Source organism: Diuraphis noxia, unplaced genomic scaffold, assembly GCF_037042655.1.
Source record: "Diuraphis noxia isolate RWA-SAM2 unplaced genomic scaffold, SU_Dnox_SAM2 contig0001, whole genome shotgun sequence".
NCBI lineage: Eukaryota > Metazoa > Arthropoda > Insecta > Hemiptera > Aphididae > Diuraphis > Diuraphis noxia.
In genome coordinates this window covers 20924127-20938409 of record NW_028301711.1, presented here as the reverse complement: position 1 = coordinate 20938409, position 14283 = coordinate 20924127, and the positions used below count along the sequence as shown (strand labels likewise).

Below are 14283 nucleotides of genomic sequence, written 5' to 3'. Positions count from 1 at the left end.
GATTTATCATCTAACTGTACCCATCCCTTATGGCACCATGTTCTAGTATCAGTTATTTTTACGATCTTAAAAGGTAAATCAATTTAAATAAAACATCCTTAAGTCAAAACTCGAACACGTCCGTGAACAGATACGTCGAATCTATGACCCGAGAGGTAAGCAATTAATATTATTATTAACTATCGTATTGGTATTGATTATTGAAACAATTATTTTTCCTGGATTGCGATGTTAAGATTTTTAGAAATAAGTAATTACGATTATTATCCTCATAATAGTTGTGAAAGTTTCAAATCAAAATGTTATTATAAGCACTAAGCAGTCGATTTTTGATTGACTGTTTTAATCATCGTACCATACGCGAATGCCTATGCCCTATAGCGCCAAAGAAACGAAGACGACTACAACTACTTTTTGTAAGATTCGATCTGTAAATATGAATGAATCGTTTTTATGTTTTCATTTAGGAGCTACTACGCTAAACGGTGTTGTATTCATCATTTTCCTTTCCGAGTTCGTTATTCCATGACTCCTTGTCGTCGAATGTTATGAATTTAATGTTATGACATTATTTAATATTTATCATAATATTTTATCTGTCAAACATTTTTATTTCGCACAATGCGTGGTTCTTCATAATGCACCGTAGTGCAAACAACGACGTCCCCACTACGGACGATAATTATTAATTATTATTGTGATTATCATTATTGGACTTTTAGGCGTTCGTGTCAATAAAAAACTGATAACTACTCCCTGGAATATTGAAAATTTCTTATTGTTGTCATTATTTTTGTTGCCGTCTGTTATTACATTATACCAATAATAAAAACCCACTTATTATTGTCATTATAGTTATAAACTATCTTACTGTACAGTGACAAATTAATTGTTTAAATTACGTTGGCGTATTTAAAATCTTGCACTTTTTTTTTAAATTCCATTTATCAAGACATTGTTGTTTTGTAAAAACAAACCTGGCTACCTATTTTCAAATTGTGAGTAGGTTTGATATCATTTGATTAAACTAATATTTTTTTATTGTTTGTAATAATGGAGTTGCTTAAAAAAAGATTGTTTGTTTCTATACTCTCTATACTATTGTTGTAGTATCTAAATAAGATTTAGTTTACTAGATTATGAAACTTAAAAACAATATTCATACGATGTGAAACAGTTTTTCTATGACTTGAGTGGTATTACTACCAATGTCTCCAAATTTTAACTAAGACTCTAGCTTGTTGTTACAATATTTTCTAGCCAAGAAAACTTTCTAACTGTTTAAAAATATTCGAGGATATACTTCTGTATTCTTCGTTGGACTTTTATGTATATTGCCTTGCAGTGATAGTGGTATGCAATTTATTCATGAAAAAGATGCCATGGATATCAGTTAATTCATATTATTAGGTGCATAAAGCAATGTAAAAAACCTTTTTTAAAATTTGTAATGTGTGACTTGGTTGAATGGGCAAGTATGTCAATATTATTCACAGGCTTAGGGGTATAGGAAAATAAAAAACATATCTTGAAAATTATTTTTTTAATTACTTAGCATAGGCGTCTTAAATAATATAAGGAAAATAATTTTTGAAACAAATAAATTCTACTTCTAACTTATTAAATGTATTTTTTTTTTGGTAATTGTTACGAAAATTCAATTATTTTACATTTTCCCTGCAAGTACCTTTAGTGTTAAATGAAAGCTTGAATGTATTTGATCTTCAATAACACAATCTTATATATAGGCAAATCAGATAAAATTATTAAAAAAAAAAAAATAATAAATATCTTAGTAATTAATATGATAATATATATATATTATAATTTTACAAATATTTTGAATAAGTTTTATTAGATGAAATTACTAAAATATATCAATCATAGTAAAAAAAATATTACTTTACAAGTACCTGTTTTGATTGTTTGGTTAAATTTAAATTTAAAAAAATTAAAAATGTATTTATTTAAATATTAAGTATCTCATATTATTATTAACTATTTTCTTTAATATCCAAGAAACTAAGGAAACATTACATTTTGTTATAAACTTTCAAGTTATAAATATATATTTTTTTCGCTATCATTGACAAATATTCATATTACCCCTCCCCCTTAAAAGCCATAGTTCCCCCATTTACTGTTTTATAATATTTAATTAAATCATATTAAATATAACTCTTTAAGCACATAGACAGAAAATGTCTACTAGGAGCAGTGGCGTGGCAAACATCTTTCAAACCCTAAGCAAATTATTTATACTATGACCCCCCCTCCATAAAGGTATAATTTTCTGTATACAAATTTTGAATGTTTGTTCTAGGGCTAAGCAATTGCATTAGGTAAACGTCGTTCACCACGCCACTGACTAGGAGACCAAAAATTGCTGACCTTTTTATTATTATTTTATTTTGAATTTAGGGGTCCAGAGTAAATTTAAGGTAGGCCTGGCCCACTCTGCCTCTCTCCCTTGGCTACGTATCTGTTCTAGTCTGGGTATTTATTATAAAATGTTAATTTATATCAGGTTAATTTAATTAGTTTGTAGTTGCAATAATATATATATATATATATTATTTAAATTTTTCTTTCAGCTTGGACAATTTGTATAATGAGACACGTATATCCACATTCCATTCCAAATAATTCAGCGTAAGTAATTAAGTATCCACTATCTTAATAAGAATATTTTATATTTATTAAATTTTAATTTTAATGAAGCACGAATTTATTTTACAAAAGTATACGTGTGTCATCAGTAGGACTCTGATTTATATGTAAATACATATTTTCACCGTGAAATTTCATTTCAAAATGAAATGAAATTCGAACTCATTTCGAAAGTATTCAATTATTTTCTCAAGATTTTTTGTAAGATTAGCTATATTTGATTTTACAAATTTTTACATGTTTCACAATAATACATTTTTTCTCGTTTTTAGACAATTTTAGTGTTTTGATGTGTTTCTTTAGAATTTAAAGTGATTAGAAGCCTATATAATATATATATATATATATTCTATTGGCTGAAATATCAGATATCATATCATAGTGTTCTTAGGTTGACAAATGACTATCACACAACAAACAAGCAAACACTGCGATGAACAGTAAAGTTTAATGTGTGTTTGTTGTTTGTTATTTATGAGTAGTATACTAGTATAAAACCTATAGGTAATGCTGGAAGTGTTAAGGTATTTCACAACAGAATCAATTAGATCGCTGGATCCCAAGAATTTGAAAATTTGAAAATGCTGCATGTTCTTATAAATTGAAACCAAGATAATTAATATATTTTATTCTTATTACCAGGGCTCAAGACATAGTAATTGCTTATTTTTATAGTTTGACATAAAATGTAGCAAAGTACTATGGAAGTGTATGCCATGTTACAACACGTTCAATTATGGAATTTGAAAGTGCTTTTTTCAACGAATTAATAAAAAGTTCCAGTATTTGTTTATTTTTGCTGTTTGCTTAATCTCTGGTTAACTATGAATGATGACATAGGCCATAGACCTAACTCAGCATTTTTCAATATTTTTATCCCAGAATTTGTGATTTAATAAAGTTAAAATTAAAAATAATTCTATTATCTTACCTACTTGAATTAGTTTGTCTTTGTTTCTTATCTACTTTGTCACATAGTCTGTTGATGTCCGCTGCATCGTTGCAAAGTTAACAAAAATATTCCAACGCTCAAAATAGAACTGGATTTCACAGAAATTATTTTAGGTCCTATCTTAGGTATAATTTATGGTTATTATTATTATTTTTTTTTGATTAAATATTTTTTGCTTAAATTTAAGGTTTTTAAATGCTGATTTGAGTGCTTGTAATGCTGTTTTAAGTGGTTATTTTAATTATTTTAAGTGCTTATAATTCCTTAGCCCGGCTTATTACATTTTATAATATCATCATCATTATTATAATTTTTTTTTTATTTGATAACATATTATGAATTTATTAGCACGTATTTATTTTTGCTGTATAAATACATATAAATCTGAGCCCTAGTAATTATTGAGAACAATAAAAATGCTTCATTTTTCTTAAACAGCATATTTTCTAGTTGGAAATTGAAACTAGTTGATACTTTAGGGGTTCAAAAGTAAAAAAAATTTCCAATAGTTTTTGCGTCTGGAAAAATTGAAAACTAAAAAAAAAAATTAGCCTCTGATACATGAAATTTCCACTGAATGTCAAAATAGCAATGATAATGCACCTTACAATTTTCAAAAAATTTTGGTTTTTTTCAAACTACTTAGAAGTTAAAATGTTTTGACGAAATTCATATTATATACATGTACATATTGTGGCTAATAAACCTAAAATAATATTTTATTATTTAATCAAGTGTCGAGTAGAAAAATGTGTACCATATTTTTTTTAAATAGGGGCACCAAATTTTTTACAGCCTATGGGCACTGTAGATCTTAATCCGGGCCTGCCCACAAGGCAAGGATCTAGTTGGAGTTGGCAAACCATATTCTTTTAAGCTCATTCCACCTAGATTCAAAACAAAATCTTCAATTAACACCAAACATTTATTATAAAGTTCATCGTTTGTTATATTATTTTCCATGTGTTGTCTATGGTATTGTCGCCGGATATCGTTCGAAGGATCGTCCTAATACTTATTCCAAAGCCTTGAAGCGTCCGATAGATTGCAAAATATTATTATTACACCAAATAGTTCTCTCATTTTATTAGGTAAATGATATACTGCTGCTTCTTCTAAAGCTGAATTCCAATGATTGTTATCTTCTAATAATCCAAGGGCATGTTGCTTGAAATGTCGGATATTCGATGTTGTTCTCAGTCTTCAGAAATTAATATGATGTTGGGTCTTTTATATGATGTAAAAGAAGATGAAGATAGTAACATTCAACATTGTTTAGGTGGATTGTATTAACTCTACCCAAAGCTGTATCTTTTTGACTCTTGACCAACCCGCAAAATTCTGGCCTTATTTACGTCTAACAAATTTCTTATTTATCCACACATAATACGAAGCAACTTGTGGATAAACCAATTTTCTTGCAAAATCATTGGTTTGACATATCAGAAAAAAGCCTGATGAGTAGTTGTAGGTGGATTTTCTATTCTTTCTGTGACATTATCTGCTGTAACACATCCATTTCTAGGTGAACATAAAGATGAGTAATATCAAGCAATTCAAGATGAGTAATAACCTATCATGTATAGTTTTCCAAGCTGTTTCGGAACTACTGATAAACCTGCCACTTACATATATTTTTTTTACTATCTCGTACAATAAAGGATCTATAACTGGATTTGGAATCTCAGCACACACAAATCTATCTATCATATCTGATGATATTCGATTCTCCAACCATAGCAATATGTGTATGTGAGGAAGGCCTCGCTTATGCCATTCAATGGAATATATATGACACCTCAATTTCTCAAACAAATCAATTTTTTTCAACAAATCCATTAACTTGTTAACTTTTAAATTAAAAACTCTTGCATTGATGTCTGGGCGATGGTAATGTTTTTGTTCTGGTAGAAGTGCTTCTTGGATTTCTTGCCATTTTGGATTACACGTAAAAGTGATGAATAAATCTGAGCTGCCAAACATACGTCCGTACATGTTGGGATCGTTCATGTATATATCGTGGACCTCCTATAAAAAATGATGGCAACACAACTAATGTTCCAATTTTATCTGCTTCAACATCTTGTCTTCAAACGCCATATTTTAAATAAATATATTTATCTGCTCTAAGCTTTTTTTGATTATTTCTGATAAAATAAACGGAAAAGGCAGGCACCATTACCAGTATATATTCGTATGGTAGCCTAACCGGTAATTGGTAACTATTTGTGATGTCAACATTTCATTCACAGTAATTTCTTCAATAGATGACATTTTTTATTAATGAAAATGAAAAAAAAATAGCTGAATAATAAATTATATCTTATGCCCATATTATATTGCCAATGAAAACCTCTAATCAATAATAATAATTTAATAATATAAACAAATAAATATAATATTAATAATATTATATATTGCTTGATAGATGGCGCCACTGTTGTATACTTACAACCACTTAATTTTACCTTTAGGGGTTGAATTACCAAAAATCCTTTCTAAAAGCTCAGTGAAATTATAATATTAATCCACCCTGAAAATTTCAAGCAGATCTGCCCTGTGGTTGGGCTCTACAGTGATCCCTTCAGAGTTCGGAGGACAAATTCCTTTATATTATACTCGTATAGATAGATTATTATTTTTTGATTAATTTTGAAGATATACATGGGTATATCTATGTATCTCTAGTAATTGTACAGGGTATACACTATACACTAAATTAGTAAACTGATACTTATACCCTCCAATACACCACTGTTAACGACCAGTACAAATATTTTACTATTCAGATAATTTTTAAGTTCTTTGAAATAAAAAATAATAATAACTTGAGATGTATTGACTTTTGTTATTTTTTAAAAAATATCTCTGCTAGAATAAAAATAGCATAGATAAAAGAATATAAAAGAAAAAATTACAAGAAATTTGCTTGTTAAACAGAAAAAAATGGACCATATAATTTACATGATTTATTATCCCAGTATGTGGTAATAAAAGGATATTTTGCATCGCTTAAGGCCTATAAATTTCTAGACACTGACAGTTGTAACTATTTAAATAATTATTTCCATTTGTTGGTTCTGTCTGATACACTTTGTATATATATTAATTATTACTGAGGTGTAATCAATATTATATTTTATTTATTTGAATATGTAATTGCACCGTTATTATATTATAATTTATAACTAATTAGAAAGTGTGATAGTGTTTTATCTATTACTTAATTACCAGCAAACTTGATGTTTGATTTTAGAAGCAGTCAAAATATGAGTTCACAGTCAGTTGAAACAGAATCTGATGTTACTGAAACTAATGATAGTGATACTGATTCATATCAAGTTGTTTCAAGTACTACTGATGATGTATTGTTAAAAAGTAAAGGTAATATTAATGATTTATATTATCTTGGTTCTTAAAATTTACTTTTAAGATTAATTAAACAAATACCTTAATTTTTATATGTAACCTGTCAAAATTTAAATGTAAAATTATAAATATTTTTTTTCAATTTATATTTATGAAATTGTTGTATAAAAATATTCTTTTTAATAGAGCGTAAAACAGTATGTTTCTAACAGTTAATAAGAAGTTAAATAAACATATTAATTACTGTAGAGGAGTTAGTCTAAAACATTATGACTCAATTACTTTGAAACTAGCGCTTAAAGTAGACCAGAATAGCATTCCAGCTCATAATATAAGTCTGATGGTTATATTTTGAATTGAAGATTCCCTGGTTCATTAAAGTGTTAATTATTTAAATAACTTTAAAAGTAAAAATATTATAATTAGTGTATATATATAGGGTGTCCCACAGATATCTGACATTCTGACAAATGAAATAACTTTTGTTCTAATCAATATTTTTAAAAAATTTCCTTTAAATATAATTCATAGACACTTGCGCTACATTTTTAGAATACATATTTATTTTTTAATACTGAAAATAAAAAACTTAAAAATTGATAAAAATTTTTTTCGAAATATTCAATATAGCCAATTTGTAAATCTGATTTTTAGAAAAATGTATATTGTAAAAACACTTATTTAAGTCAAATGGCTGATTTTTTAAAATTTTTGTTAAGTAAATTACGATCTAGTTTATGTTAGAAACCTTGTAATTTCAAATAATAATAAAGTTTTTTAAAAATTTTTTATAAAACATTTTTAAATAAGTGCATTTTAAAATCTAATTATTTTTTTTATTGTATTTATTTTAATAATATGTGATGTATAAACCATAAATTACTATAATTTACCTAACGAAAATATTGATTTTTAAAAAAATTGTAAAAAATCAGCCTTTTGACTTAAATAAGTTTTTACCATATAAATTTTTCTGAAAATCAAATTTACAAATTGGCTTTATTGAATATTTTGAAAACAAAATGTATCAATTTTTAAGTTTTTTATTTTCAGTATTAAAAAGTAAAAAATAAAAAATGTATTCTAAAAATGTAGCGCAAGTGTCTATGGATTATATTTAAAAAATATTGATTAGAACAAAATTTATTTCATTTGTCAGAATGTCAGATCTCTGTGGGACACTCTGTATATTATAATCGTGGATTGAATAATTATTATTTGTATGATATCAGTAATATCTGTAATGTCTATCATGGGCGGATAGGCCTACCGGGCATTTCCCGGTGGGCTCCCTTCATATTTCGGTAATGGGGCCTTTTAATATCATATATTATTAAATTCTTTTTCATGTGGGGCCCCTTTTTAAAATTTCCCGGTAGGCCAAAAATGGCCTATCCCCCATGGTGTCTATTATATTATTTTATATTATATTATAGAATATTGTTAAAAGTAAAATATACATTTTTTGAAAAAATACATTTTAGTTGAATAACTTAACAGTCATTTTTTCCATCACTAAAATTTGTTAATATTAAAAATGATTTAAAGTCAACTAAAGGACTTAAATTTATTCAGCTTGGCTAGCAAGAAAATTTTTGAAATTGTACCTATAATCCAGTGTTATACTTTTATTATAAAACTTCTGAATAAGTTATAGACTCAATATAAATGCACTCTAGACAAAACCTTGTAAAAGACAGTGACACATAGAGTAATTAATTATTTTTATTCGAACCTGATACATCAGTACTCTACCATAGTGGTGTGACAATTTGATAGTACAATATTTAACAATAAAAACACTTATAAGAATAATTGCCCAATTTCAACTTTCAAGAGACGTAGAAATTTCATCTGTAAAATTCTCAATATTAGTAAATCATAAATTCAAATTTTAGTATTTTAGTAGCAGTATTTATAACATACTATTTCAAATTTTCAACACCGGCCACAGCATTTGAGGCATTTGAAAATGTTATTACTTAACAACATTTATAATTGTCATGTTTGATAACAGTGAATAGTTCAGTCCATTTCTTTATTACAAAATAATTTTTGTAGTATGGGTTATTCAAATTAGATTTAATATTTATTACATAGATACTCAATACTATGTCGTATAGTACTCTATGCTCTCTATTTTTACCAAGGATTTAGACAAACAATTTTATATATTCCTGAGATTATCAACTTTTTGTTGTTGATTGGTTTTCTGTGTAATTACTATTTCAAAGCTCAAAAGTATTTGATGATTTGAAACAAGAGAGATGTATGTCTTTGCTTGAGTATTTAAAATGTATATATTTTGAAATTACAAAAAAAAATATTCAAGAATTAATAAACCAAATGAGCTATTATAGTTGGTCAATAAATTATTATACAATATATATTTTATTCTGATTAATTTAATTTATTTTAGATGCTTTAAATTCTTCTGAAGTATCTATTTCGTCTACTGATGATAACAGTGTTAATATATCAAATAATGTGAAGACAATTGAGCGTAAATCCAGATCCATATCTCAGTCTTCTAATGACTCATCATCTTCTCAGTCAGGTTCTTCTTCACATTCAGTTTCTGGTTCTGGTATTAGGGATAGATCTAAATCTCGATCAAGAGATATGTTACATACTCAATCAAGATCAAAGTCTCCTTCAAGATCTAAATCTAGATCATCTTCAGTATCATCAGCGGATTCTCATTCTTCTTTCAAAAAAAGTAAAATAAAACGTAAAATTGTATCTGATTCTGAAGATGACGACTTGCCAACTAAAAATGAGGACAATTCTGATGATGACCAAGGTAATAATTATATACATATATTATAGATATTAATTTTATAACCCAATGTTTTTTTTAGAACCAGAGGTTAATATAACTAAGAAAAAAACATTTAAAAAGGTTAAAATTATGTCAGATTCAGAATCTGAAGAAGATGACGATGTTAAAGATATACCTGTAACGAGTCCGATTGTTTGTATTATAATTTAAATTATATAATATAATATGTATATACTATATATATATTTTATTTGATATTTTAATTAATTAGGTTCGTAAGGAGCACGCTATATCTGATGATGAAAATACAGAAAAGGTATTGGATGTAGCTGAAGTGTTGCCAGAATTATCAGATGATTCCGATAAAGAAGATGATCCAATTGCAGAAATTGGAACAAGTGCTAGCAAAAGTAATGCCAACAATGAAAACGTTGATGACCCCGATGATCCTGAAAAACCTGATAACCAGAATAGGTAATAACCCAGTTTGAAGTTATTTATTTCATAAATAACCTAATGGATTCATTCTTCTAAATATCCTTCTAATTTAAAATATACATATTTATGCAGTGATAACCATCCGGCATCAGATTTTGAGATTATGATGATGAGAAAAAAAGAAGAACAATCAATGAAACGCCGTAGAAAGGATATAGATATTATTAATGACAATGATGATATTATTGCTGGATTGATTGGAGATATGAAACATGCAGCAGAAGTAACTAAATTACTAATAGAATTCAAATAAAAATTCAAAATTGTTTTAATCTATTTATTTAACTTGAATATTTTTTAACTTTTTGTGTTATAATTATTCCATGAATTATTTAGTGTGATCGACAATTAAACAAAGAAGGAAAACCTGCAATTAACAAAATAACCATGCTTCCAAAATGTCTATCACAACTAAAGAAACACAATTTGATGTTGGCCTTTATTGAGCATAATGTATTAAATGTTTTCACTGATTGGTTAGCACCTATGCCAGACAGAAGTTTGCCTTCATTGCAAGTCCGCGAGTCATTGATTAAACTTTTAGCTGATGTAAATCCATTGTACTAGAGTATTTAAGTTCATATTATTTATTTGTTTGTTTTTATTACAGTATCCTCCAATTGAACAATCTACTCTCAAGTATTCCGGAATTGGTAAAGCTGTCATGTATTTGTATAGACACCCCAAAGAAACTAAAGAAAATCGAGAACGTGCTGGTCGTCTTATAAATGAATGGGCTCGTCCAATTTTCAATTTATCAACAGACTTTAAAGGTCTATTGTTGATAAAATATAATTTATTCTTCATTTAAATATTGTGCTTTTAAAATTAACTTTAATTATTTTTATTTAAAGCAATGTCCAAAGAAGAAAGAGAAGAACGAGATCTGGAACAAATGCCTAGGCGGAAGCGTTCAAGTATTGATGATAACAAACCCGATGACGATGATGATGATGATGATGACGGGTAACTCCATCATTTTTGCAAACATACATTTTAATTAATAATTATTTTTCTTTGATTATTATGTACTCGATAATTTAACTATACTGTCTATATCATTTTCAAAAAAAAAGTAGCTACTGACCTTGAAATTTATCATGAAGTTTGTCGCATTATAGTGGTTCACTTAATATATAATAAACCAGACTGCAAGAAGTGTCGTGAATTCAAGGTCAGCCACTGCATTCCTTAATTTTGAATTTTGCAATTATAGTTTTAATAGGCCACTAAAATTGAGAACAATGAAAAAGTTTACAAGACCAGTCTACCTTGTATTTGTTTTTTTTTTTTTTTATATATAACCATATCACATATTAATGGTTCTAGTATGCCTTTTAAAGGTATACTCAACTTCCCTCTCCAAAAAAAAAATTATCTCATGTTTGGCTTTGATACTTCATGATATAAATATAAATACCTTGAAAACAGAATTTGGAAAAAATGTATTTCAGGAGAATTCAAATAATAAAGAGATACACATATTTGATATTCTTTAAATCATATAGTGGAAATATTAGTTAATTATGAGTAGATCACTTTTGTTACTTGGGTGCAACCATAAGCTTACAGCGTTAACGCATAGGTGTACAATACATGAACAAGTAGAGATAGGGCCTGCCTAATGATAAAATATTGAGACACGGAGACATATATTTTTACTCTGAAAGTCGTAACACGTACCTAAATAAATAATTTTTCTTTTGACGACATGTTTCACGGTAATTTGCAACACATCATTTGAGAACCACTAGTCCATTGAGATCGTATAGTGTTATAAACACACCAATATTGACTTCTATTTGTGTATTTTGCATCTTACTGGTTGACGATACAGCGCGTTATAAAGCCGACTGGTTGCATGGTTGCTGTCAGTTATCACATCTGACAACGTTTTCCGCAACGGAGCCCGTCGTAAATCTCGATTCTCGATCTTCACTGTGGTGTTAAAATGTATAACATCACTGCAATGTGAAGTCTAAAAATATTTCGGATTATGAGCATCTAAAATCTATACCATTTGGAGTTTGGATTAAGATATGTATTATATATTCTTTCTTATAATATACAGGGTGTAATAGAAAGACCTGACCAAAAAAAAAAAAAAATATGCCAATTGATCGTATGACAATTTTTTTTAATATTATATGATAAATAAATAATTTAAGATATATACTCATGTTAACAAATTCTCAATAACCATATTTTTAAAATGTTATTGCGTTAATTTAACCAAAAAAATATTAAATTTTATAAAACATTCTAAAAAATAAACTACTTGACTTAGATAAATCTTTTTACAATAAAAATTGTTTTTATAATCTGATTAACAAAAAGGCTATTTAAAATTTATCCAACATTTTTTTTATTAAATTATTTATTTTTTTCAGTACTAAAAAATATTAATATGAAAAAAGTTAGGCCAAAAGTCAGTTCTATCTGTTGCACTTTGTATAAAAATTAAGTATGTATTCAGATTTTAAAATTCTAAATAGTACCATTATTAAATTATTAAAAATAGTTGCGATGTATGAGCATTACTGAGGCGAAGTGGTGCCTCTTAAACTTGTCAAACCACCAAGACCACTACTGAATTGAATTTATTTGTGTTAATGGGGTTCATGCTGGTAGTGACGAATGCCACTCTCGTATGAACATTCATATTAACGTGTCAATAACTCATTAAAAATATAAATTACACTATACAAATGTTAAAATTTAGTTTGTTTTGATAGAATTAAAGTTAATTAATATTGTCTGATTTAAGTTCTAAAAAAAATGTTATTATATTTAATTTTCAACTGTAATTTAACACTTGTAAATATGAATTTAATCAAATCATGATTGTATTAAAAATAAGAAGTGTTCTATACAAACTATAGGCATTTTTCTGTTAAATTCAAATCTTTTTTTCTAAATTAAAATCAAACAACTTAAATTAAATTAAATTTTATAAAAATTTTAGTGCTTTTGAACTAAAATTGTCAGTTGTAGCAAGGCCCCTAAATTAAAAACCATGTTCTATGAAGTATGTCTAAAAAAAATCATATTTTTTGTTAATTAGTGGATTTAAATATGGTTTTAAAGCACTATTTTATTACAGTTAAATTTTATTTTAATACTTATGAGTTAATAAATAATAACATGTTGGATGTATTTATATTCATTTATTATTGTTGTATAATTTTTTAATTTAGTCCAAGAACATTAAAACCAGGAGACAAAGGTTGGATAGCCAGAGCCCGTGTACCTACTCCCTCTAATAAGGATTATGTGGTTAGACCAAAGTCAATGACAGATGCTGATATTTCAAAGGTAATATAACTTACATTAATATAAGTTAATATGTTTAAATAAATATTTACAATTTATAAATAATCCATTAATGAAATTTGAAATATTTAGGCTGTAAAGCGACCAATGAACCGTTTTGAAAAACACTTAAAGAACTATATGGATAGCAAGAGAAATAACCAATCGAAGCGTGCAGTTTCGATATCAATAGAAGGGAGAAAAATGGGGTTGTAAATATTTTTTTAAAATTTAACTATGCTGATTTTTAGATCATTGTAAAAACCGTGTTATAATTAGAATATTTTCATTGATTTAGTACTTAATACAATAAGTTTTATCAACCATAAAACAAATATTACTTTTAAGTACTTAAATAAGTTAACATTTGTATAAGATTTTTAAAATATCTCATAAAATCAATTATATCTAAATTTTTAATGAATTTAAGTTTCTTTGATAATTTAGTTTGTAATTTAGTTTGTAATTATAATTGTTGCTTTAAGTTCATTCATTATGAATACAGTCAAGAAATAAATTAGGTTTAATTGTAGTTGAACAAAATAAAATATTAAACATAAAAGTATCTTTAAATTTAATTTGTGTTATTTATAAATTTTTGTACGGAAGTTGATACTTAAGTTTTATTTGTTCAGGTTAAAAAATGTAAAAATGTAAAAATTATAAATATATTGATAATTAAAAGTAATACTGCATTGCA

At 26.8% G+C, this 14283-nt stretch overlaps 1 protein-coding gene across 5 annotated transcripts; it reads left to right on the top strand.

The window, feature by feature from the left end:
- Positions 1-13: 13 nt before the first annotated feature.
- LOC107169153 (protein IWS1 homolog) lies at positions 14-14283 on the top strand. Of its 5 annotated transcripts, none has more exons than XM_089216240.1 (12): positions 14-155; positions 2595-2652; positions 6882-7006; positions 9411-9794; positions 9853-9965; positions 10045-10247; positions 10344-10494; positions 10608-10820; positions 10882-11044; positions 11126-11237; positions 13469-13586; positions 13677-14283. In XM_089216240.1, the coding sequence occupies exons 2-12, from the start codon at positions 2612-2614 to the stop codon at positions 13797-13799; spliced, it is 1746 nt and encodes a 581-aa protein (XP_089072366.1). In that variant the 5' UTR covers positions 14-155; positions 2595-2611; the 3' UTR covers positions 13800-14283. The 5 variants fall into 5 exon arrangements, with proteins under 5 accessions (XP_089072366.1, XP_089072364.1, XP_089072368.1 ...); XM_089216238.1 differs by having other exon boundaries at positions 6879-7006; XM_089216241.1 differs by lacking the exon at positions 14-155 and adding an exon at positions 787-998.